The sequence below is a fragment of the Melopsittacus undulatus genome, chromosome 10, assembly GCF_012275295.1.
Source record: "Melopsittacus undulatus isolate bMelUnd1 chromosome 10, bMelUnd1.mat.Z, whole genome shotgun sequence".
Taxonomy (NCBI): Eukaryota; Metazoa; Chordata; class Aves; order Psittaciformes; family Psittaculidae; genus Melopsittacus; species Melopsittacus undulatus.
The window spans coordinates 2207627-2232689 of NC_047536.1; the positions used below are offsets into that span (position 1 = coordinate 2207627).

The 25063-nt window shown below is 40.9% G+C and overlaps 1 protein-coding gene across 2 annotated transcripts in view; it reads right to left on the reverse strand.

The window, feature by feature from the left end:
• SLIT3 (slit guidance ligand 3) overlaps positions 1-25063 on the reverse strand; it is a 499607-nt gene that overhangs the window by 216591 nt on the left and 257953 nt on the right. For both annotated transcript variants that reach the window (XM_034066703.1, XM_034066702.1), the window contains exon 7: positions 1943-2014. In XM_034066703.1, the coding sequence (XP_033922594.1) occupies positions 1943-2014 (72 nt within the window). The remainder of the gene's footprint in view (positions 1-1942; positions 2015-25063) is intronic.

Below are 25063 nucleotides of genomic sequence, written 5' to 3' on the forward strand. Positions count from 1 at the left end.
CTATCAATCTATTTTCTCATCTTTTAGAAATAAGATTGATTTTTCCTGTAGCAGTATGTCTGTGCTGAAAATTAAAAATGCATTAAAGGGCTGATTAGGATGTATTTTATATATCCCCCTTTTCTCCCACCCACAAATAACTGTCATAGAATTAACCGATTAAAAGCAGAGAGGTAAATAAACTAATTCAACATTTACTACATTCTGGGGTGAAGAAATGCACTCCCAGCAACTTTTTCATAGCCTGCAGACTCTGTATATTACAAAAAAAGGCTCATTTATTATCCAGCCTATTTCAGTGAAAGCCATAGCACAGTCTGTCTGATTCACTCATTGCAGAGAGGGAAAATCAGCATAGCAAAAAGAGAGAAAAGCCTCAATTTTAGAGATGTACATGATTTCTTTCTCCTTGTCTGCCTGTCTTTCCCCACACAGCAGACTTCTCAATCTGACAGACAAGTGAAACTTCATAGTGGTAACACATTACTTATCCTGAAAAGTGCTATTCATAAAGAAATCAAACAATACTCTTGATAACATAAGTTGCCAGATAAGGAACTCTGCAGGTACCTACTGTTAGCTCAGTATGAGCAACACACACTCTCTGATCCATAGCAATATCCCAGCCTGGGAAACAGAGGGGCCAAAAGTGTCCCAGCTGACTGTGATGGATAAACACACACAGCCACCACTCCCTGGTCCCTCAGAAAACTGAACACGCTTCCACAGAAACTGACAGCAAAACTCCTTTGAGCATCAGTGTGAAGTAGGTAGAGCCCTTGGGGATGTTTCCTTGGGGAACATCAGCTGTGTTTTCAAACCACTGTGGTGTGTGGCACAGCATTGCCTACATAGCCTGTTATTCTGCCTGGTTTTAGAAGCCAAAGGCAATGTCTAGAGTCTGCAGGTGCCAGGTCTGTGTGAGGCAGGTGCTTCCTTTAACCATGTAACATTCGCTATCTCACCCTCTGTGACTTAAAGGCAAGGTTTTCAGCAACCTGAGCAGGCCCTCCTTGCTGTATTGAAGTATACACTGCTTCAGCGCTGGACCAGCCCCAGTTCAGATGCTGAGAGTGTCTGCTCCCTACCAGCCCGGCTCCCTCTCCATTTTGGCTGAGGACTGTGTGCTTGCACAGGTATTAACACTTCCAGCTTTGCAGTATTAACTTTCAGGTAACAGGGAAAGATTTGTATCAGTTCATATAGTCAAAACCTATTCCAGAAAAGGTCTCTGAGTGAACAAGTAACTATTAGTAGTAAGCAAATAATCTACTCAGATACTGAGCTCTGGGTAATACTGGATTTTACATTACAGTGACAGTGCTCTAAGTCTATGTGCTTTTTCTCTGTTAGAGTCAGCATTCACTGTCAAATCCTTTTTTCTGGTCTGTGCCGCAGCCTTAACAGCCAATGTGTAAAGTTTGCCGTACATGAAGAGCACAACGTGGTGTTATTTCAGCCCTCAGAGAAGGATCCTCCCCAGAAGCCAATGACTGCACTGAACAAGCCTGCCAAACGCCTGTCTCTCCTCCCTCTTACATACCAAACACCTTTTAAACAGCTTTTTGTCTAGGGCAATTGTCAGATATCTCATGATATTGTTCCCCACGAACCTGTTACCCATCCGCTCCCCAACATTACACAGAGCTGCCCAGGTTGCTGGCTGCAGAGCATAGATCGGATGCACTTTGAATACTGCTGAACCCCATCTGTTCCACGCAGCAGCAAGCACGGCAATATCCCCATTCCTCAGGAACAGCAGCACAGAAGTCATCTATTGTGGTTTAATTAGCAGTAACCCCAGGCTGGGGGGAGCGTCAGATCCCACTCTGCTACTGGTGTGAGGTGGGAAGGAAGGATAAAGCCCCCCAGGCTCACCCAGCACTGCAGCACAGGCAGAGCTGCCCCCCCACCGCCCCAGCACAGCACCAAGTCCACTCACAGGATCTCCAGGTCGCGCAGGGCTCGGAAGGCTCCATCTTCGATGCAGCTGATCTGGTTGTTGTCCAGTTGCCTGCAGAAAGGAAGGCAGAGGATGAGGGCTGACGGGGATGGGCAGAGCTGATGGGAGCACCAGGCTGGGGCTTCCCCGTGCCCGAGGTGTCCCTGCACCCCCTCGCAGCGCCTGCTCGCACCCGGCGCAGGGCTGCCACGCTGCGCTGGTGCGGCTGCTGCCGGAGAGCGCCGCACGCTCCGCACACTGGAGCCTGGCAGGTCTCAGTAAATATTAATTGTGCTGCTTTTTTTTCCCTTTAAAGGCAGAAGGCAGTAATTGCATTAGATGGGGGCCTCCAATCCATTATGAGCTTTTACCGTCATGTCACCGAAACAATTTCATTAAGCTAAAGGCCTCTAAATCATTGGAGGTCACTGTGCTGCCCTCCCTGACCTCCCAGGATGCCTTTTCTTTCTTTTACTGGAAGTTGGAGTCCTCTGTCCTGACAGTACTAAATCTCCAGGCTTTATCTGCCCGAGAGCTGTGAGAGCGCACAGGGAATACACCAATTCCAAATTAGACTCAACTAATCTAATTTTATAGTCTTTTTATTATTCTAAGCACCAAATGTCTGTGGTGGTTCGATGCCTCTCTGCATTGTTACTGGTCCCATCTGGTAGCCCATTCTATTGAGAGATTTCTGACTAAATACAGATTCTGTCTAACTGCATCAGGGAGAGCAACCCAGTGACAGAAAGCATTATACACACATACACTTAAGATGCTATTTTGCTTCAAAATGTGTAATTTAATATTTGGATGGAGTTCTCTCATTTGTCTTCCTGCATGTGCATGATTTCAATGCATTTTACAATGTACGTGATACAGCAGCACAGCTACATCTGTCTCTTTTGCTGCGAAAATTAAAGATGTAAGTTGCAGTTTAAAATTCAGGGATTAAGAGAAATTAAATTATTTACCTAACTATGTGGAGGTGAAATATCTGCATTTCATAAAATCAGATGCAGGCTCCTGACTCTATATTATACTGTCCTTTGCACAACATGAACCGTAGATGTAGTGAGAAATGTACGGTTTGTCCTATGTGTGTAAAGTATCATACACAAAGATACCAAGATTGCATTGCAGTTTCTGGCTGCTATTAAATAATACTAAATATATACACAGAGATAGCAGATACATTACAGCCAAGTATAACATATTTGTATAGTTATACCAACTTCTACCCAATTATTCCCTGTGCCTAAGTTTTGGTCTAAATAGACATTTGTCACAACTCTTTTATTATACTGCAATAAAGCACAGACAGCAAATATCATTTTTATGCACCTCTTTTAAGGATTGAGTTTGATTGACTAACATTGAGCATCTTGAATATGTATGTATTTGACAACTACAGGAAACTTATCCTTTGCAGTTTGTATCCTAATGTAGTCTGATCTCGATGTGCATAAAAACCCACACACCCTGTAAGGTCTACTTCAACCTGACAGATACCAGGATGCACAATAATCCAAAATGGACTTTTCTGTAGTATAAGACCTCATGCATAGTATACATACATATGTATATAGGTATAGACATACATATTTATGCTCTCTCTGTTTCTCCCACCACCTAGCATAGATGCTAAAAACTATATATTTTTGACTGCTGGGAGGACCAGTGGCTGCTGAGAGGCTGTTTCTGAAATCCCTGGTTAATTGTGTGGGTTGTTAAAAATTGATTGCTCAACCAGAAACAATGCTACATTTCAGGAGGGATAAACTTAAAATGAGTTAAATATAACGCTGGTTGCACGACTGAGTACTTTACACTTTGCTTTATTAAGCATAAAGTTGTCATATGCTAGCATGACAAAGAGAACGCAGCAATTTGAGAAACACCTCTTTTTCTATGGGAAGTAAAGCACTATATATGGCTTATTTTTATTTGAGTTAGACTATAATACTGGGGTTTTGCCAAATACACTAAAATACGCAAACAAACCCAGTATTCAGTCACAAAGTCTTCTGATTAAAGGGTTTCACATGAGGTGAATTGGATTTAAAACAAAATGCTACTCAAAGATTGATTTTTGTTGAAAAAGCATAATGACAATCATATTTCTATAGGTCCAGTCAGCTGGTGCTAACAACCAGGTGTAGTCTGTGAATAACTCATCTCTGGATGCCCAGAAGACATGCACCAAGCATGACAGTAAATAGGGAAAATATTAATCAGATACACACCTTGATTCTGTGTGCCACATAGAGAAAATGTCCACATTATTTGGGGACATCCACACATTTAATGCTTCTTTGTAACAGAGCTCACGTCTCCTGGTATCTATCAGGCTAAAGTATTCAGTCCTGCATTAAGCTCTAAGCATGAGAATTGCTTCTCAAAATGAACAGAACTAAAATTAGGTGTGACTGTTTTTAAGACCCTTCACCTCCCATTTATTTCTTTACGTGTCAAGATGGGAATTCTCTTTCTTTGCCTCTGAAGAGCCCCCTGCTGAGAGGTTAAGCAGAGACTAGAGATTTAAGAGTTTCAAGTCTAAACAACATCTTCCTTCCAAGACAAGACTTAAGGTTTTGAGAAAACCTCACATGAAGCTTGAAGGCAAAGGCAGGTGCTCAACTCATACTTTTATACCTCTGAAAACTCCTGTGATGAAGGCAATGCACAGAAGGGACATACCTAACATTTGTGGAGAAGAACATAAAATCATAGACTAGTTATGGCTGGGAAGGACCTGAAGATCATCTAGTTCCAACCTGCTATGGGCTCTCCTTGCCTGAAGAAAGCTAATCATGTGCAGAGAAAATGATAATTCCACATTGAAAAAAGAAAGAAAGAACAAAAGGAAAAGTCAGTAATTCGGAACAGGCTTCACTTCCTGAAGGAACATGGGATGCTGCTCTCCTTTCTTCCCCGCTGCCGTCTGGATGGAGCAGTCGTACACACAGAGCGCTGCTACCCAAGCACAGATCAGCATCTCCAGGCTTACAGGTGAACTTAGAAACTGGTCTCAGCCAGCAGAAGCATTTATTCAGATTTAAATGCCATCTCTATTTGTCAGTGTTCATACCCCTTCTAGAAGATCTTTTCCTCCTTAGTATTACAAACAAGGTGTTAGGCATGTAACCGTGTAATAGAATGGCGAACAAAGGTCAGACAACGCAAGCTCAGATTTAAGAGACAATTTTAACCTGGACAAAGTGACTTTTTATACTTCCATTTGCTCCTGCCTTTTGAAGGAACACAGCACTTACTGCAGACTGTCTGAAACTACCAAGTGATTCAACTGCCTCTGAAGAAAATGAGGGTTATCATATGGAAAATGTGAGCCTCTATATTTAAAAGATACAAAAGGGTGAATGGAAACCACAGTTACTGAGCTCTGTGAAACAGCCACACAATTCATGGCACATTATAAAAGCTACAAGCCAAAGCATGGACAAATAAGCACTGCCCGAATTTGAACTACTAAGTTTTTGCTAATGTACATAGCTAACTTTTATTTGGGTTAAAGTGTGTTAAAGCCGAAGCTCTCATGCACAAGAGACAGCACACTGGACCTGGGCTGGGGATATTGTCAGAAGGGTTCCTGCTCCAACAGCAGTGAGAAGAGATTGCAGCCTGGGAAACCCAGCAGCTCATGTGTGATTGAATTACCCACTGTGACCCTCAGAGGCTCCAGGGATCCGAGATTTCCATGACAGGCAATTAGCGACGAGCACTACCAACAGATACAAAGAGCAATTCCAGAAGATCTCGGAGAATGGACAGAATCACTCGAGCAAGGAAAACAGTAAATGGGGATATGGGATTGAGGTGAAGTGTGACACAGATTAATACTCTGAAAGAATACAAGGATTTATAAAACCACTTGGAGAATTAGGCATCTTTCACATGGCAGAGCTGTAATACACAATGCTGTGTGTAGTATCATAATCTGACTAACCTTGACTAGTCCCAGTTTTCATTAAAAAGCAGGAAAATTGTGTGACTAAATTATATGCAACTGATTGATCTCTATCTTTAAAATCAATATTTTAAAGAAAAAAAATTATATCAATCACCTTTCTATGAAATGAGAAATAATGATGATTCTTAATAGACTGATATCACTGGATAGTCTACGGACTGGCCAAGACACCACTTTAACTGTTTAAAACACAGTTCCCCTGACAGCGTATAACTCCAGCATATCCATTTAAATTTGTACATTATCTATCATACATGAGAAAACATTTCAAGTAACATTTAGAAGAAATAGGATTTTACAATGTTGATATCCTTTTGCCATTTGAAATCATCCTTTAAATACTGAGGTTTGGAAGTTTTGCTAACAACAATAAGGAATATTTACTTTACAAATGCATTTGAAAGATAAAAATCCCAAGCAATAAAGCTGATATCATTCTAATCATGCTATTAGTATTAAGATTTTATTTTCTTCTTAAACTAGAACTATTCTAAAAGATTAAAGAAGTGAATTCATCCAGGGCAAAATTTTCCAAATCAGAAATAACCTAATCTTTTACTAACATTAGTAACTACCAGCAAAAGTTCATGTTTAAAATACTACATCTGTACTAATAGCATGCTTCTCCATAGCACACCAACTAATCTGACGCCGTACATGCTTTCAGTATAGCCATCCTCACATTCATGAGGAAGAGGCCCTTCAAGCATCATCATTTCACAGTAATGAACTGTATCATCAGTGTTTTGCACTTTGTTTCAGTAGTGGGGTTCTTTTTCCATCTACAAACACTACCAAGGCCACCGCATAGCTCAAATATTAATCTGGTTTTAATTATACTGTGACACTAGTTTAATTACTGTAACATCTTTCTACATTTTGTCCAGAATCTACTTCATTAATTAAATAAAACCTGTATTAACAAGTACTGTAATAAATACTTTTCAGCTTTATTTCTTTCTCATACTGCTCAGCATAAAAAGAAGTGTTAGAATAGTAGTGTATGGAATTACTCTGCTAATATTACAGATATTTACTGCTGCAGATCCCAGATTAAGCAAGAGCCATTTCCCCATTAATAAAAGATTTGCCTATTTAGGCAGAATTAAAGGTGAAGTATTTAAAGGAATTTTCAATAGCCATTTCACAGGAAGGTAAATTCATTGTAACTTACTACAGAACTTACAGAACTGTTGTTAGAAAGAAAAGGAATTTGGTTCATGAAATCTCCAAATACAACATTTTCCTCAAACTTATTCACTTTTTTCCTAATCCAGTCTGCTGGGTCTATGCCACCAATGTGCTGCAAAGTGTAGACCATAATCCTGCAGCTCTTCATTAACCTATAAGAATTAGATAGAGCCTCTATAACATCTATTGTCCATCCTCCAAAACAGCCCTTGTATAACTTTGGGAATGTTAACGTTTCAAAGGAAAGTGACACCAAGACATCTGTGTGAAATTTCTCACATAGCAAACTAAGGCCCTTATGATTAAATTGATAAGGAAACACCGTAAGTGGTAATAGATGCTCCTTTAAAATCATATGAATTCAATTAAATTGAAAAAATATAGATTTTTCAAAGTGCTTTTCATGCATTTTTCATGTTTCATTTTTACTTTCTATTGATGCTTTACTAAATCGTTATAGAAGAGCTTGCTTGTATTAGAAAGCTTAGAGAATGGGTACGTTAAATTCAACATGAAATTAACTCTCAAGTGGAGTAAATCGGTGGTTCAGAACAGCAGTGACAAAGCTGCTGTGAACAAGCTGCAATCTCCCTCTGGGAATTGTACAAGTGTTCCAAAATGCCTTTTTTGTTGTTGTTTCCTAAAGATGTGGTTTTGCCAAAGGCTACGGTTGTAGCATTGTGCAGAAACAGCTCATCTGCATGAAATAATTGGGCACAGTCCGACTCTCTGCTTCAGTTATCATAACCAGCCTCTGTTGCCAGGTTGTTAAACAAGGAATATCTGATGTGGAGGGGAAGACTTGCTTTTAAATACATACTCTGCAGACTATTCAAAAGTATCAAGTATTTACTGTAAGTTATATTATTACGTTAACTCACAATTCCAACCGTTGCTGTCCAAAACAGACATTCCAGCTTAATGCAAACCTCAAGTGGCAAATGAGCATGCTGACTACTCGTGCCTCTTCCCACAAGGATAAACACAGCAAAGCCAAGATTTCCTTTCAATATCGGGGGGGTTACAACAATATTTTTTCCTTCTTTCTTTAACTCTCGTGGTTGCTGATGTAACAAACAGTGCATACCAAGCACAGAATGGCTGTCTCCATAGCAATTGGGGCAGGTTTTGCGTTTCCCTAGTTACTCTTGACTGATAACCATCTGTTGTTCTCCTCTGCCATAGCCCCAAAGGGGAAAAGGGGAAGAAATAAGGAAGAACAAAATGGGTGTTAGAGATTAGGAAAGTTACTCACTATGGTGGGTTTTACATTTTTCAGGTGATTTGCACTTACTTAAACCTTTATTTACTGTTATTTTCAGTTGACAAGTATCAAACACCACACGTAAAGGAAAGTTTATTCCTAAATGCTACTAATGATTCACTTTACTAACAGCAGGTCATACTGTGGAATCATATTAGGAATATTAACAGGAAATTATACCATTAGGGATGTTACTATGAAACTGTGGAAAATCTGAAACTAAGACATTTATATAGGAAAATTATGCAGATATTTAAGCTAAATAATTAGTAGCCATTTGCAGCGTACACAGAGCATGGGATAGAGCAGTGCAGCATCCGCCCAGCTGCTGCAGGTAGGACAGGATCACTCAGGCACTGCTGCTTTCCACCTGAACTGCAATAACTGTTGGAAGTTATCACTGTGGCTATCACTTCCCTCAAACCTCGAGGCCCTTACTCCCCTCCAGCAAGCTTGTGTGGTGCTACAGGGGAGACACAGTGGGACTGCAGGGGCAGGCTCCCCATGCCTGCATCCTTCTTCAAGAACAGCAGCACTGCTGCACTTGCAACATGGGCAACCCCTACAGTCCTGCTGCCCAAGGTCTGCACCAAGATACACACCATAACAGGGTCACACAGACTCACAGACCATCATGATATTAGTTACATGGAACTAACAGCATGTAAGTCATGGTCACTTCGAAGGCAAACCAAATAAGCCTCCATAGGCAAATGGCTACGGCAGATCAATACAGTGCAGGCAACTGGGGTTTGGGCTTTTTCCTTGAAAATGAGGCTGTGCCTATGTTCTGGGTAGTAACAAAACCATTACAGAACCAAAACGTACAAAAGAAAAGAATGCTTCATGTTGGAATGTTGACGTTTATATCAGATATCAAAGGAAATTTGTTTGGAGCTCTCCTGCTACTGAAGAACTCCCCACATTGTATTTCTGCAGTGTGACTTCAGTACGCCAGGGGACTGCAAAACACCGCAGAGCGATACAAGGGGTAATGGTTGGACTTGATGATCTTAAAGGTCTTTCCCAACCTAACTGATTCTGTGATTTTCTATGTTCCTAAGGAGGCAGAGCCACTGTTCTGCTGGTTCTTATCGGCAGTGGGACAGGATATGTGCTGGACACAGATGGCATAGTTGCTGCCCTGAGGACACCACCAAAGGGCTTCCCAGCCCCTGCTAGTGGAAGCTCTAGCAGCACGGGGACCATGGCTAAAGATGCTTCTGACACTGCCAGGATAATGTGTGGGATGCAGTGAAGCAGTGTAGTTATTTAACACTAAGCAAGGGTGCTGCTTAGCAAAAATAATGATTCTGTTGTTTTATTGTCTACACTTCTTTTTTTTACTAAGAATGTATGAAATTCAGCTTTAAGAGGAAAAAACAGAGCTCTTGTGCCTTTAAGAGGCTTTGGTTTTTTCAGCAAACATGAAGATTACATGCTGAGATGGAGGCCGTGGCAGAGAGCAAGTGCAACCAACCTTGCGGTTAAGTGAAGGTAAACAGGCTCAAGGCCAGCCACCAGAAGTACCTTTTACACAGTTAGGAAGATGACAGAGCAAAAAGGAATCTTGACTTTGATTTCCAGACATCCGTCCCCTTCAAAATCACATATTACATTAGATTAATGCCATCACCCGCAGTCATACCACAAACTGAGGTATGTTTTCAAGCTCTTAAGAGAAAAGTTAGGAGGAAATGATACCAAAACAGTAAATGCTGTGAGTAAAGACACAGCAGTGTCAAACTTGTTACATGACTGGTAAATGTGGGCAAACCAGTAAAGATTCTTGTGCTTTGGTGACTTTTTTTTAATTAGAAAATGAATATTAATACTTAATAGATGAATACCCAAATAATTCTCATTTTACAGTTACAAACTGTGGTATTTTTGTATAACACACCAATAAATTTCTCAAGGAGATGCTGGTTTATCAGATTGCTCTGAAAAACCAAAATTGGACAGTTAAAGCTGTAAAGGGAAGAACAGGTTTGAACATCTCAGTGCCCCTGATACGGGTTTCCAGTGCTGATCCTGCTCCTTGGCTTCTCTACAGGGTTCCAAAAAGCAGACCACTGCATCTTTAAATACAGCTCAGCTTTTAGGATGAATACATGGCTCTCCAGGTGATGAAAGGTGTGGTGGGGGCTGCTTCCAGGGTTTTTGGTTGGTTTTACCCTTTTCTACTCATCAGGCAACAGCAACTTGCCTTTGAGAAATGAAATTTAAATTATTCTACTAATTTCCACTGTAAAATTGGCCATTGACAAATAAGCAATGAAAAATGAGTGTTTTCAATTGTTGTAAGATAAGAAGCCATTTGACTTCACTACAGCTTTGCCTTATTCACTGCCTACCTGTCTGAACACTGTCAAAGGCAGGGATTCTGGTTTTAACATGCAAATGATCCTAAATGGCTGAGGTCCACATGCAGCTCCAGATTCCAGCTCCTCATACTGATTACACATATCTCTGCTTTGCAGGTATGTGACTTCTTGGGCCTACTGAAAAAGAGCAGCAGATCCAAGTACATCATGTAACAATGCTCCTAAGGCGGTAGCTCTCTTACTGACATAAACCAAGGCCAGCGGTGGATACTATAAAGACATCTGAAATTTGTTTCCCTGTGGTTGCTTCAATGCACATGCAATGTTCTGATCCTCAGTTTTTAAGTCTTTGTCACTTCTTAGCATCATATCTCATTTTGCAAGTCAGATCTGTGGTTGACTTTAATCAATACTAGATAAGCACATGGGCAGGTTTAGGTGAGTTGGAGCTAAGGATGAGAGAGAGACATCAGAAATGAGCCTGAAGCTTCTGAGCTTTTAAGGCATTTACCTCAAACTTCATGGTCACTACTCAAGGCAATGAATTCAAATTCAACGTTCAAATTCCCACTAGAATTCCTTCTGATGTTGTGACTCTGTACTTCATTGCCTCAAATTTGCTTGTTCTCCTATGTGATTTCAAACAAATAAGTTAACATAAGGTGTGCTTTGGATTTTTGCATTACCAGCTTATGCTATAACTTTAATGAACAGGTGAGTTCTCGCTGTGCACTTTGATGTATTTATTTACATTTGTACTGTGTTCATAAAAATAGTACTCTGTCCTTCTCCTGGCAATCTGTGCTTACATATGTAACTTATGGAGATACATAAGTGCATTTGCTTTCTCATACATGAGTAAGCAAGTAACATTCTTGTTACTCTGAGAAGACTGGTAAAGGGTTCAAATAAATGCTCAAGTCTATTGGTTTATTACTGTCACAAAGTGGGGTATCCTCATGAAACAGACTGGAATAAAGAAACCAGTGTTCCTGAATCAGGGAAGATCCCTCAGTGACAAAGCAGTGACTGTCTATGCATGGCTTCAGGCCTGAGGGTTGTTGGGTCACCATCTCACTGGGGACTAGGAGACCAGTGATTTGAAAGCACCTTTGTCACAGACACCCCAAAATATCAGGAGATCATTTCACGCTGGAAGGTGGTAAGCTGTGAGCATCTGCAGAATGGAGAGCATTGCCTGGAGGCTGCTCTGGGCCATACACTGCACACACTTAGCTTTAACTTCTGCACTTCCACCAAACAGCCTTCTCCAAACTTACAACCTTGCATTTCAGTCTGTAAGTATTGTTTTGTCCTCTTTGCTACATGGTGAGGCCCATAGGGGAGGAAAACTCATTTCTGTGTGTATCTAGAGCCTTGTGCAAGAGTCCTGAGCAGGTCTGTCTAAAGGTGGCTTCTCATTATCAGCATTGCTGAGTCCACTCATAGACATGGAATAGTTTTCTGGCAGTTATACATGGATTTGAAGACCTATTCTTCTTCCTCCAGAAGCTGTCCATACTCAGTCATCCTATGACATCTTTCACAAAGGTGTCATCACACAAACTATGTGACTTGCATTCACCTTTGCCATCCACTCTTTTGCCCAAGTCTCCACCACATCTGGAACACTTGCAAAACACACCTACACTGTCAATGGAGTGCCTGCACATAACAAATGAAAGCCCAAAACACTTAACAGGTCATCTGCAGAACAAGGAGGGTTAGGATAGAATAACCCAGACAGAACTGTAGGAAAGGAAAGCAAACAAAGGACTGATATACCAAATGGGAACCAAAATTAGTGTTGCTTTTGGTTCTCTGGGGACCAATTTTTAAACACTTTGAGAAGTGCTATGGTAATACACAGCAAATCAGATCACAGACGATGACAAAAAAGCCATTCTGTTTGATTGTTTTCAAGCCAGCCAAATTCATGTCATGTGTGAAATATTTATCACCTAGGGTAAGGACAGCAATCTATTGTGCAGATTTATGTTTACAAGCACTCCTCACAAATGCTCCTATTTGAACACCCCTATGAACCATAAGCATCCAATATGTTTGGACCACCACATTCAGTTTTTGTTAGCAGATCTTTAACTTGGTGAACAATGTGTTAGCAAAGCAGTGTGGCACTGCCATGCATCCTGCAGGAACAGGGCACAGGGCATATATGACAACTCTTCTGCATATTTACCAGGGGGGATGTGTTCCCACCTACATGAAAGCATAGGTCTATTTCTTTTAATTCATAAAAGAGAATGTCATCCATCTATTTTAGGCATTTACGTGACTGCTGTAGTACTGCAGTCACCCTTAATGTATATATTCCTCCTCCCGTGGGTGCCTGTCTGCCAGCAGCACAGTGAGCTTTTACAGCACTGCAGGAACTGAATCCAGCACTTGCACTTCCACTAACCTGCATCATTTCTAAATTCAAATAAACTTTCCTGGCCTCAGGACATGCAAAGTACCAACACAGAACATAGAACAGGGAGAGTTTATATCCAAAGCGCTGAACACTACTCACTGTGATAGGCAGTCACTGATAATGTTACCACTGTCATGTTTATAAACATACAGGTGAAATGTGTGTAGCAGCACTCATGTTTTACTGAACTGCAGTACTTTAAAGTAAAAACATCATCAACCCCCCTATTATTGGTTACTGAGACCCTCACATAAGTAGAACATTGGGTAGAACGTAAAAGCAGCCCAACAGGTGCTGAAGTCTTGAAGAGATTAACTGCTGGACAAGGAATAACCTGACCCTGGATATGGAACTTTACAGGTTAGAAAGCTTCACACCAAGGTATAACCATAATCTCTAAGACAACACACATTACAGAAAACAGGATGATAGATCACCCTGAAAGGGCTTCAATCCATCTCACAGGGGACTTGAACAAGGTAACTCAAAAGCCTGTGTTTATCTATAAATGCAGGACTTCTAAAGAACAGAACTGTGAAATACTCCATTTAAAACTGGTAAAAACAGCATCATGAAATAACTCCATCCCAATTTAAAAAGAAAATAAAATAGGTAGAAGATGGCTCACCATTAGAAATACTGTTGGTATTTTTAACTAATGTTACACCTTCATCTAACATCAACAGGAAACATTGCACAGGCATTTTATATACATCATCTCCTAGAATTTATCATTTCAAGGTTTTTCTCCACAAATTGCTAAGGTTTGTTTTAAGAAGACTTTCATTCTGAAATTAACAGGTGATTTCAATGATTACACATCTGAACTGTTCCTTCCCATTTACTTAGCAGCCACTGAATAATGATTCTACAAGCCTGACAAAATTGAAACCATTAACAAAGAATCTTACAAGTTAACTGAATCCGTATGATTTGAAATTTCCTTGCTCTGTGGTATTGTTTATTAGTATTTTTTCCTGACATTAGCTCATAAATGTATTCCTGGCAGAGGCAGCTGCTTCCTCTGCCAGGATTGCTTTAACAAAGGTAGTCATGTGCAAGAGAACTTCTGCTCCCCAGCAGGATTAGGCAGCAAGTTGGGATCAAAAGAGCATAGCAGTTACCTTGCCTGACCCTTTAACCAAAATCTCAACCACCTAATTCATACTGAAATGTGACAGCACTGACATTGAATGGCCACAGAAAAGCCTTGCCCCAAAGTTTAGTTTCTTGCAATCAAAGCAACAGATCTTTTGTAAGTAGGTAAAGAGGATACCTGCACAACTGGCTTCCCAGACACTCCTCTCATCCTTCTCAGTCATCCTCCTGAATGTGCTGCTTGCCTAACTTATTGGCAAGAGATTGCTGCTATCTCCCAGCCTGCACATTAACCCTTCATGATGCTTTCCAGCTGCTCCACAAGCAGTGAGAGCTCAACAGCTTTGAAAATCAAAGTGAACTGAAGGCCGAAAGCTAAAAACCAACCCACCACCAACAACAACCCCCATCAAACCAGTCCACATAACTGCAAGCCCCCTTCTCCAGTGATTCATTCCAAGTAAGCCACTTGACCTTCTTGCAGCAGTTATCTACCTTCTAAGACTGGGTTTAAAAGCAGGACCTAATCAATACCTGATGCTGTATACGACCTGATCTTAAGTGTATAAATTAAACACAAAATAAGGCAGGTTCAAGGGTGAAACTCATGACAAGGCTACTGAGGGGTCACAAAAGAAAGCAGAAAGAAGAAGAAAAAAAGAAAACAATCTCATTTCTAAAGCTGATTTTCACACCAGAAAGATGCATTTCCCACCACACATCGTAACAAGCAGTTTTTAATGTGTATGAAAAAGAATCATGCACTGAAAGGCAGTGACTTGGGTGCAGTGATTTGTATGTTGTGCTCCTGGATATGCAGCAAGAACTGCTTATAGGGATCGTAATGAAAACAGCCTGAAGAAACCCTGTGCACCACGACACAGTTTTATAGAGCTTGTTAGCTCATCTGTTTAGCTCATCTGTTCAAATGAGTGCAATTCTAGGGTTTGGTGGTTGTTGGGGAAGCATCATCCTACATCCTAGTATTGACTGCCTTTTAAGCAACATCTGATTGTCAGCATATCGAGGCAGAATTATATAGGCAAATACATTGATCCTTCTAGAAAGTCTCATGTTCCTTCAAAAGAGCAAGTAAATCTTCACTTGCCATAGTAAAACAAGAGAAAGAAAGAAGGATTGTAAGTGTGAAGATGGCACATTGGACAAGCTGTGCATGCATATTCTCACAGTGTTAATGCACTACTGTTCAATGATTTGGAAAAACAAGTCCAAAACAAGCATTAAAAAACCCACAACAGACTGGAGCAGAGGTTATTTCCACATGAAGGCAGAATTCTCTCATTTGTTTCTTTGACATTTATGGGACCACCAAAGGGTAAAGAAAAGCAAAATTAGATCTCACAGGGTTTTCATAGGAAAAAAAGTGGAGGAAAATTATATTCTGTAGCAGAAATCAGTTGTACAAATGAGACCATCATCTAAGAGCCCTTTCCAATGCTGCTCTCTTGCATTTGCCCTGTGTCATCTGGTCTTAAACACGAGGGGTTTTATTCTTGCGTACCTCAAAGCTACTTTATTAAAGCCATTCTCAGATTTATACCTAGACAATCAACTTTGCACTGATTCTACTCATCTCCTAACAGACATTTGCATGTCTGAGGATTCCCTCTGTGCTCCACTTAGAGTTAGATCCGTATTTTACATTGGAAGAAAACATTGCAGATTGAAGCACAAACATGATTTTTTAATCTTCTTCTTAATATCTACATAGGATTTACATGATCTGAGCTGCTTGTGAGGACATTGTCAAATGAAGCAGCAATTTAGCTGTTTAAAAAGACTGCGTAATATCCCTTGCTGTATAAATACAGTGAACATGTGTTCATATAAAACCAATTTAGGATGAAAAGACTGTAAAATACAACCATACCATTAGAGTTGAATTCTTTTTTTCCCTTAAAAATGTCTGCCTTTCAAGGCATAACAATTTTGGATTGAACTGTAATACAGGTGGCTTCATTTTCCTACAGCCACTTTATCTCCTGGAGCCACCCAACTGCAAGATAGTGAAGCCCTATAACAGACAGCATCACTGAATGAGAACCATAATCACTCTTTTCCATGCTCTAAACGTGGCAAGAAACTACACAGGCTTTGTAGTCATAGTCCTTGTTCTGCTCTGGCACAGAAAGCTGCAGATGAGATGAGGACTGACAATGGCCATGCAGCAGCCTTGCTGAGGTGGGGTCAGGAAGGGGGACATTCATCTTATTCTGTGGTCAAGGAAAAGCGGTGCAGGAAATCTATTCCCCCAGTCAATTACTGGAATGAATTTCTGAGCCTAAGTAATTGGAGAAAACAAGAATCCATTTACTTACTTGGTTTGCACTAGTGTTTTCATCGCTTTTTTTAATGGGGTTAGATTAAAAATAGTAATTGTGTTACCCAGAAAAAGTGATGCAGTCTTAAGTAAGAACCGAGGAGGTTTTATTCACCTTAAAAGGTAAAACAAATCCAGGAACACTCTTGCCCATTTACAAAATGCAGTATCAAACCTGCATCCCAGTGAGATGGCAAAACAACTGGAGACTCCAGAGACACACAGCTTAGAAAGCCAAAAGCACTCCCTGCAGACTCCTTTCCATTCGGCACAGAACTGGTCCTGCTGGACACATCCCATAGCAAAGTGTGGCATTGCCACTGAATGAGCAGGCACTGCTCTTGTGCCAAAAGACCCTTTTTCTCCCTATCTAAGACATGTGCTGCACTGACTGCAGAGCCAATCTGAAACATGGGGAGAGGGGGAAGAACAACAAAACAGACAGCTCAAGCTATGGTTTTAACTTTGTCCAGCTGGAAAGGTCAAGAGGAGAAGGCAAACTTTATTCTGCTGGTGGATGGTATTTACAACCTCCATTTATTCATGGAGTCTGCACTAAAATGATATTGCTATGCTGTTTTGGCTAGAGACTGCCTAGGCTGACCTCTCCATGGCCAGCACAGCACCGGAATAATTCCATACAAAAGGTTTGCATTAAATGTAATGAAGCAAATGACAAAATCAATAAACCTGGAATGGTGTGGCTATCATAAAAATGACGTAAATTCAGAGTTCACAGTGGTTATGAAGCTATTGAGAATTATAATTAAAACCAGCACTATCCTTTTTTTTAGAATGAAAGTTCCTTTTGACAATCACAGATGAATGCTACAGGAAATCTTCAACAAATGTATTCGAAATTAAGCTATGGCACAAAGACAGCATAAATTATACAATGATAAACTGTAAGCATAGGTTAGCCTAAAAAAGTACATAATGAAGAAAATTTGATTTTCATACTTTTTCAACTGCTGTCATATCCCATTTTAATCAAGTTTCATATCAAAAGGACTGTAAGAATACCACAGGGCCTGTTTTTAAATCATGGTATTTGCTGGAGTTTGTTTCTGTCAAGGAGACTTTTGTAAGACTATTAAACCAGAAAAGGGCCAAATCTGTTATTCATTACTCTCCATCCAACAGCAGTGCTGCACCACGGATGCTGCATCAGAATTTATCTCAGCTCTATTAGGATAAAAGAATAATGAGCCCAGAAAGCACCGAGCAGAGCTCAGCGGAATGAGCGAGCAGATAAGTAATCTCTGGGAATATCAATTGTCACCATGACTTGTAGCAGGTTTCAAACCCCAGATAACAGATCCCATTCAGACTTGGGGGTGAGGTTCTTCTTTGGCAAGCTCTGCACATGGAGCTTATGGCCTCATGGTAAAATTTACACCAGTGTCACACGTGGACAAGTGAACTACACACAACTTAACTCCCTAGATGCCCCAAAATGAGTTTTCAAATGTTTTTCACCTCATCAAACAGAAAATTCACTACAACTTTCAAAAGTGACCCTCAAGCCTGGGGTTCTCACACCCCAATGCTGAACTCCAGTGCAAATGGTTCACATGGCTCTGTCGGATGGGCTGATCTTCCTGATGGAAGGCAGCAGATCATGTCACTCTTCAAACCCCCACTGCTGACCAAGCTGCATTACTAGCAGCTATAGAAGCAGCCCTTTAGGCAAGATCAGGCAATACATTATGCAAAATACAAAGCATAGAGCAGATCAGAACAGAATTTGAAGTAGATGGAAAGGACAACTTAGGCCTATATGGTGCATTTCATCTGTCTTGTCATCAGCGTTGGGATTTTACCAGATGAACACAGCAAGTGCAGACTTTAAATGATCCTTGAATACATTTCCAGAAAAGGAAAAAACAACTGATATTTATGCTTGTCTTACACCTATAAGTAGTACTTTAAAATCAATGGTTTGCCCCCAAATTGATATTGAAAACAATATATATTATGGTGGACATACTGAATACAGAAATATGGTCAATCAAAATTATGAACAAGCTTATTATGGAGGTCATCAGCTTTGCATTGCATCAGAAAACTGAAAACTTAAAAAATATGCAATTCCACCATACTAAAGGCCACCAAACATACATCCTCCCATGCTAAATACTTCTGTCCTTATGTAGTTGTATTTCATAGGTAGAACACACCAGGGAGTTATTTCAGCTTTTATTTATCTGACATTTTACTCAGGGGAAAGCAACCTTTACAGTGAGGAAATCTGTTTCTCAGGAGTGATGGTTCAGCTTTTAATGAGTTGTCAGTGACAGATCCCTTGTGGCTAGCTGAGCCCACAACCACGGGCATCCATGAAACAAATCCTTCCTCAGATGCAAGTGGACAGGAGAGCAGAGCACACATCCCCTCTGCTTAATGCAGCTGCTTTCATTTAAAATGAACAATAAAATAAATCAGCAGTGCATTTTCAATCTGTGAAATCCATCTCAAGTGAAGCACTAGGGGTAGTGTAGCACATCCAACAGATTTAAGATCATTCTGTGCTGGTTAGTCCACCTGGTGTTTTATTTATGTGCAAGGGACATGGGAAAGGGGATTACATAAAACAAAACCTGTTTTAAAAATGCAAGTATAGTCTGATCACACTCCCAACTATGACATATGTTTAAAGGCCTTGTGAAATGGCTCTGGAGTTTTCCAGTATTTATCATGTGTGCTGCAGAATTTACAGGTTATCAGTCTGCACATGTTTCTGCCATTGCTCCCTGATGCATTTGGGACCATCCCGGGTTGCTCAGGAATAAAGCCAGGAATTATCATTCCTTTTAGCAACTCCTATAAAATACAAGGATATGGTGCAGGTTGGGACCAAACCATGCAGTTCACCACGTGAAGAGCTGACATAACACTACTGCTGAGCATTTGCAAGAATGAGCTATCAAGACTGAAATGAGCTCACTAGCTGGCAAGGTTAGTGCTGAACCAGCATCTTTTACATCAGTGGACAATGCAAAAACCCCACAAAACTATCTTCCCAAGAAGGTCATTTTGAATAATGACTATTCTTATGATGTTAAAAGAGATACATGCAAAGGTTTCAGGGTTGTCACTGAAAACCACACTATTTCCTGACAGTCATGACAAACTGGTGGAGAGCACAGCTATATACACACAGCCTGCGTGTACCATATTCTAGAGAAACGCAGAATTAACTCCTTATTCAAGATGCTTTGCTTGCCCTCAGCCATCCTGTATGAGGCTGTTGTGTGAGGGAAGGGATGTAGGAACAGCATTCCACACTGCAGGACATGCACCCCTGTGCACAAGACACTGCTACAGACCAGCAGGCAGTACAGATGGATGCATTGCCACTGCTGCACAAGCAGACAAGAAGGCTGGGCCAAGTCACTGTAGGCAGGGAGGAGACTGCTGAAAAGGATGTGGTAGCAGCATTGATGTCCCTGACATGGCTACACAGCACTTAGGTTTCCCTGCTTTTTTATCTCTATCACTATACGATAGACAAAAGCAGATATTTCTAAAGATCAGGACATGTAAATTATAAAGGTTAGTGATTCAGAACTGGATGACAGAAAAGTGAAGAATAATACATGCCAACCTGTCCTCAGGTAGGACAGCCAGCAGCAGTTCTCAAGCCAAGCTGTGATCCACAGCCAGTCAAAGGTGGGCCATGACTCTTAGGAAGCAAGTGAAGGAATCAGGTTCTGCATCACCTGCCACTGTGATCTGAGGCCAGCTAGAGGTGTGAAGAAACACACATTGCTGTTTCACAAACTGCCCACTCCCAGCACTCAGACTCTGCTCGGTTAGTTATGCACATCTCACCCAACATTCTGCATTGAGCAGGGAACATGCATGTGCATTTCAATCAATCATATCTTCTTAATGAGTTAATTGTGAAATCTGTGCCTTCTGCATTTATTCCAAAGGGGAGAACAGATGGCAACAGCTCAAACTAATATATTCATAAAATTAACTTACGCTGCAGGTGATGTTTCTCCATGGAAGGTGGCAAGTTGGTAACGTGTTATTTTAATGTTATAATAATGCTGCATTACAATGGAATTTCTAGGAAATCAAATGTGATGGCCACAGAGATCTCTCTTGAATTCATTATGGTCACTACCACAATGAATACCAATTATAGGGCACAGAAAGGAAAACACTGTTGGGATACATTGAGAGCAGTGTGAATTTACAAATAAGGAGAAGGAAACTGATTTGCAAAACCTTAAGGCTGAAATAACACAATCTTTTCACACCCTAAAGAATGCAAAAGACTTGTCTGACAAGGATTTTCAAATAGCTGTTTCACTACCTCTGACCTGTTTGCCAGCTCTCAAAACACTCCCAAATACCAGCTGAGATCAAAGCAATCTGAAATCTGTTCTGTAATAGAAATATATCCTTTCTTTAAATGTTCATGCATTTGGAGTTAAAACATACTGTGCCTTTCATGCACATCATCAAATACAGGCACATGTTGTTCAGCCTATTGAAAGGCACATAAGCAAATACACAAGCCAGGATGTGATAATCAATTCTCCTCTGCTTTTATTTGAGGCCAACCACTGATTTCAGTAGACTTATTCCAGATTTTACACCAAACAAGTGGAAAATCTGGCCAAGTGTTTACTTTCCTCCTTTTGTTTTACTTTACCACTGACTACAACACTAACACTGAATACTGTACACAAAAGTCAAGAAACGAAGGCCAGGGATTTCAGAGGGCTTAGGATAAGAGTTTCCCTGGAGGATCCAGCATCAAGGAGTTAAGTTTTCTAGGCAACATTTCATTAAGATATACTGCATATTCCTGCACGGCAAATAAGTCACCATCACTTTCTGCCAGGGAAATGGCTCCACACAAATCAATCATTATTTCCTTGGGTTTGTTCATTATTTCAACTTGGCAGGTCTGTTTAATTATTTCTATTCTATGGCTGAATGGCAAAAATTACAAATATGCTCTGCAGTGCTGGTGATGATGGATAAAACATGGACAATTTGGTGTTCTGTGTAGGTGAATGTAAAAGACTTCTCAATGTAAAGAGCAAGTTCAGCTTTTTCCACAACCTGAATGTGCAATCTAGATGTTTAATTTTTGGGGAAGTCACCTGGATTGATGCTAATAGTAGCTGCATGCAGGAAAAGTGAAGAGTATCTTCCAAGAAAAGCCATTTCACAAATAACAAACTCAAACTAATAGTCACAAAACCATTTTACAGTACTTGCAGAGCTCTGGTTTTTTACATTGCATTGGTAATGCAGCCACTAGGAAAATAAATGTGCACTGACTTCCAGAAGTGTTAAATGTTACATATGTGCTGCATTTTTTAAAGCCATCTAAATGCTTACTTTCTTCCTCCAAAGAAATCTTTAGGGCTATAAAGAAGGATATTACCCACAATTTCCTAAGTGGCCCCAAGACGCCAGAAAAGCAGCTTGCAGGTCTAGTAATATGAGCTATTATCTTACATGCCACAGAGAAATATTTAGACAGAAATGCAATGAGCCTGTATTATCATGACAGATGAACCTGTTAGCTCGTGGGTTTTTTCTGAATCCCAGCACTACAGAATTCTCTCTTATAGTCAAAGCCTCCAAAAGGAAAAAGGCAGAAGCCGAATATGCACAGAAGTGAGTTCCAGTGAATCAAGAGCAAGGAATGGCAGCAACTTCCCATAGAAACAGCAGTAACTGTGATTTCACGTGGCTCTAGCTCAATGTGGGGCTCAAACAGGGTGTACACACTGTCTGGTTAGCTGCCCCTCTGTTCTCCTGTGCACTGCACATGTATTCATGGTTTCCCCTCAGTTTCCTTGCCTGGGAGATGCTGATGTCAAAGAGCTCATACACAGCAGCACGTGAACCCTACAGTATGGACACAGGCCAGTTCTTAACACCCAGCCCTGCCACCAGCACACGCTCCTGGATGTGGATCACGGATGCTGCACTGACACAGATACCAGCACCAATCTGTGCACTCTGATATATGCAAGATGTACATTTACACCTCACTGCTTACAGAAGTAGCTTTCCTTCAGTCTGAAAGGTGCAAGATGGGAATGGGTGACAAAGGGGTAAAGGCTTAGAGAAACAACAACCAAAATCTGACCATTTTAGTTTCTGCTTGGTGGTAAGTCTCGGGCTATTGATTTCCTTACTGCAATGCTGCAAGGCAAAGGAATAAACTGTCAAGAAATGGTAAAAGGACACTTGCCAGAAGGGTAATACTTTGAAATCTGCCCTTTGCATTTCTTATGGAGAAACAATGTCTGCAAGCACAACAGGCTCTGATATCATCATACCTCAAAGAATCACATACCTACAATGCTTTGTGACCCCCATGAAGTTGGGCTGGTTATGATCAGGCTTCATAGTCCTGAAGAGAGCACAGAGAGAGGAAGAGCTAGGAGCATACAGCCAATAACCACAAGCAACACCTTGAAAGAACGGTTGCTGCTGTTATAGGATCTTGATCTGAGTCAGCTTTTGCATGTTCCTATCTGGGAATCTGGCTAATTCAACATGAACTACAGGAATGCCTCATCAGGGAAACACTCATTTGAATGCCAAGATGTGATATAAGCAGGGCAAACGTGCAGAAATCCAAGAAGCAGCCCTATATATTTTGATGATGGAAGGCCAGGGCTGACAGTGCTGAGTTAGCCCAAAGCTCAACAAGACCCAAATCCATAGACTTTAATTCTTTAAATGAATGTGCTTACTTGGGGCTAGATTCCTGCAAAAAACATTTCCTGGTGTCTGAGTAATAAGTAACAGAAATTGAATACAGGTGTGTACTGCAAGCTGGCCCTCGCCTGCCCTTTCTTGTTCAACTCTTTTAGGCCTCCTGAACAGTATTTCTGCATCTATTCTACAATACATTCAAAGTGTCAGTTTACATCAAATTCCCATAGAAGTTCATTATTGCTAATGGACATTATCTGCTAATGATACTTCCTAAAAGCTGTATAATCATTCCTATATTTTAGTTATAAACAGACTTCCTAACTCCTTCTTTTGCAGGTTCTTCCTTTGGTTTTATAGTCAAACAGCAGAAAACACTCCATAGAAAAATAATTCATATAACAAAATTTCCCTCACTTGGGAGTTTTGAAACCTCATCTTGCTAGCCTCTGCTCTGGGTTTGCACTGGCCTCCCTGACATTTACAACCTCTTCTTTATAGCACAGCCCTTATGCGAGCCCGTTTTCCTGAGCTGACTGCGCTGCTAAAGAGGGACAAAAGATAGAAAGGTTTTACCATTGAAAACAATTTTACCATTTAAAACCATTTAAAACATGCTTTTTGCATGGTGGGAAATAACCTGAAACATTGCTTTTTATAACACTTCTTTCCTATCAATATTCCTTTTTTTCAGTGACCAAGACCTTCTCCGTACCAAGGCACTGCTGCAGCCCTGGTGCTTGAGGGCCATCACCAAAGACTCCCTGGCTTGGCACATGCAGCAGCACCTCAGCACCTCTCTTTTCCACCAGTACATCCCACCTGGACAGAGCTGCCACATTGTGCTCTTACCGTGAGAGGGCAGCGCTCCCAGGGTTTCCAAATGGCACCCACAGGAATTTACATTGAACCCTTAGGCTGCGTATTTCATAGGCTACATCCAAAAGATGTTTATGCCCTAGCTTGGTCTACTGTATCAACTGCTTGTTTTTTCCCCGAGGGAAACTTTCCAAGCTGCTGCTAAACACAGCATCATTCTGGAGACTTTTGCATGTTCTAGAACTTGCTGTGTCCCTATTATAATATCTACAGCTATTTTTCTCTGAACATTTGGACACTTTATGTAGAAACTAGAAGAACATTTAGCCATGTTAAATGCCAAGGTAGGAAAACAGACAATTCCATTCCACCCTGTCCCCATATGAATTTTAAAGATATCTGGAAAGGTTTGGGGTGTGTGGGAGAATATGTGACTTCATATCTTCTGCCTAAAAGACTCCAGAATCCCTCAAAAACATGCTTTAGAAGGTGAAAGAACTCTGAGACACCACAATAAATCTGCAAAGTGATAACCATAGAAACGGCCAACCCTGCTGCTCTCATGTTAGCACATGTGTCAGAGTCATCAGGCGACTGGCACTGCAGGTGCTGGAGCAGCTGAATGTACTGACAGGCACAAACTCATCCTCCTCCTCTAGGTGCTTCAACACTCGTGCCTGTTGGCATGGTCATTTCTGTGACTCAGAAGGGAGCAATTTGGCTGCCAAGTCTAGACTGAGAATGGGAATTGGCAGGTTTAAGCTTACTGCTTAAAGCTTTAAGAGCTTTAAACATGAACTTGGTTCAACTTGTATCACACCCCTATAGCTACTGCTGCAGACATTTTAATGTGCTTCCAGCAGCAAGTTGGCTCACATTCTTCTCAGCAACTCATAGGCCACTAGTCTGTGTCTGGAAGCAAGTCACCTGAGCCAATGACTCACCCTGGGCACA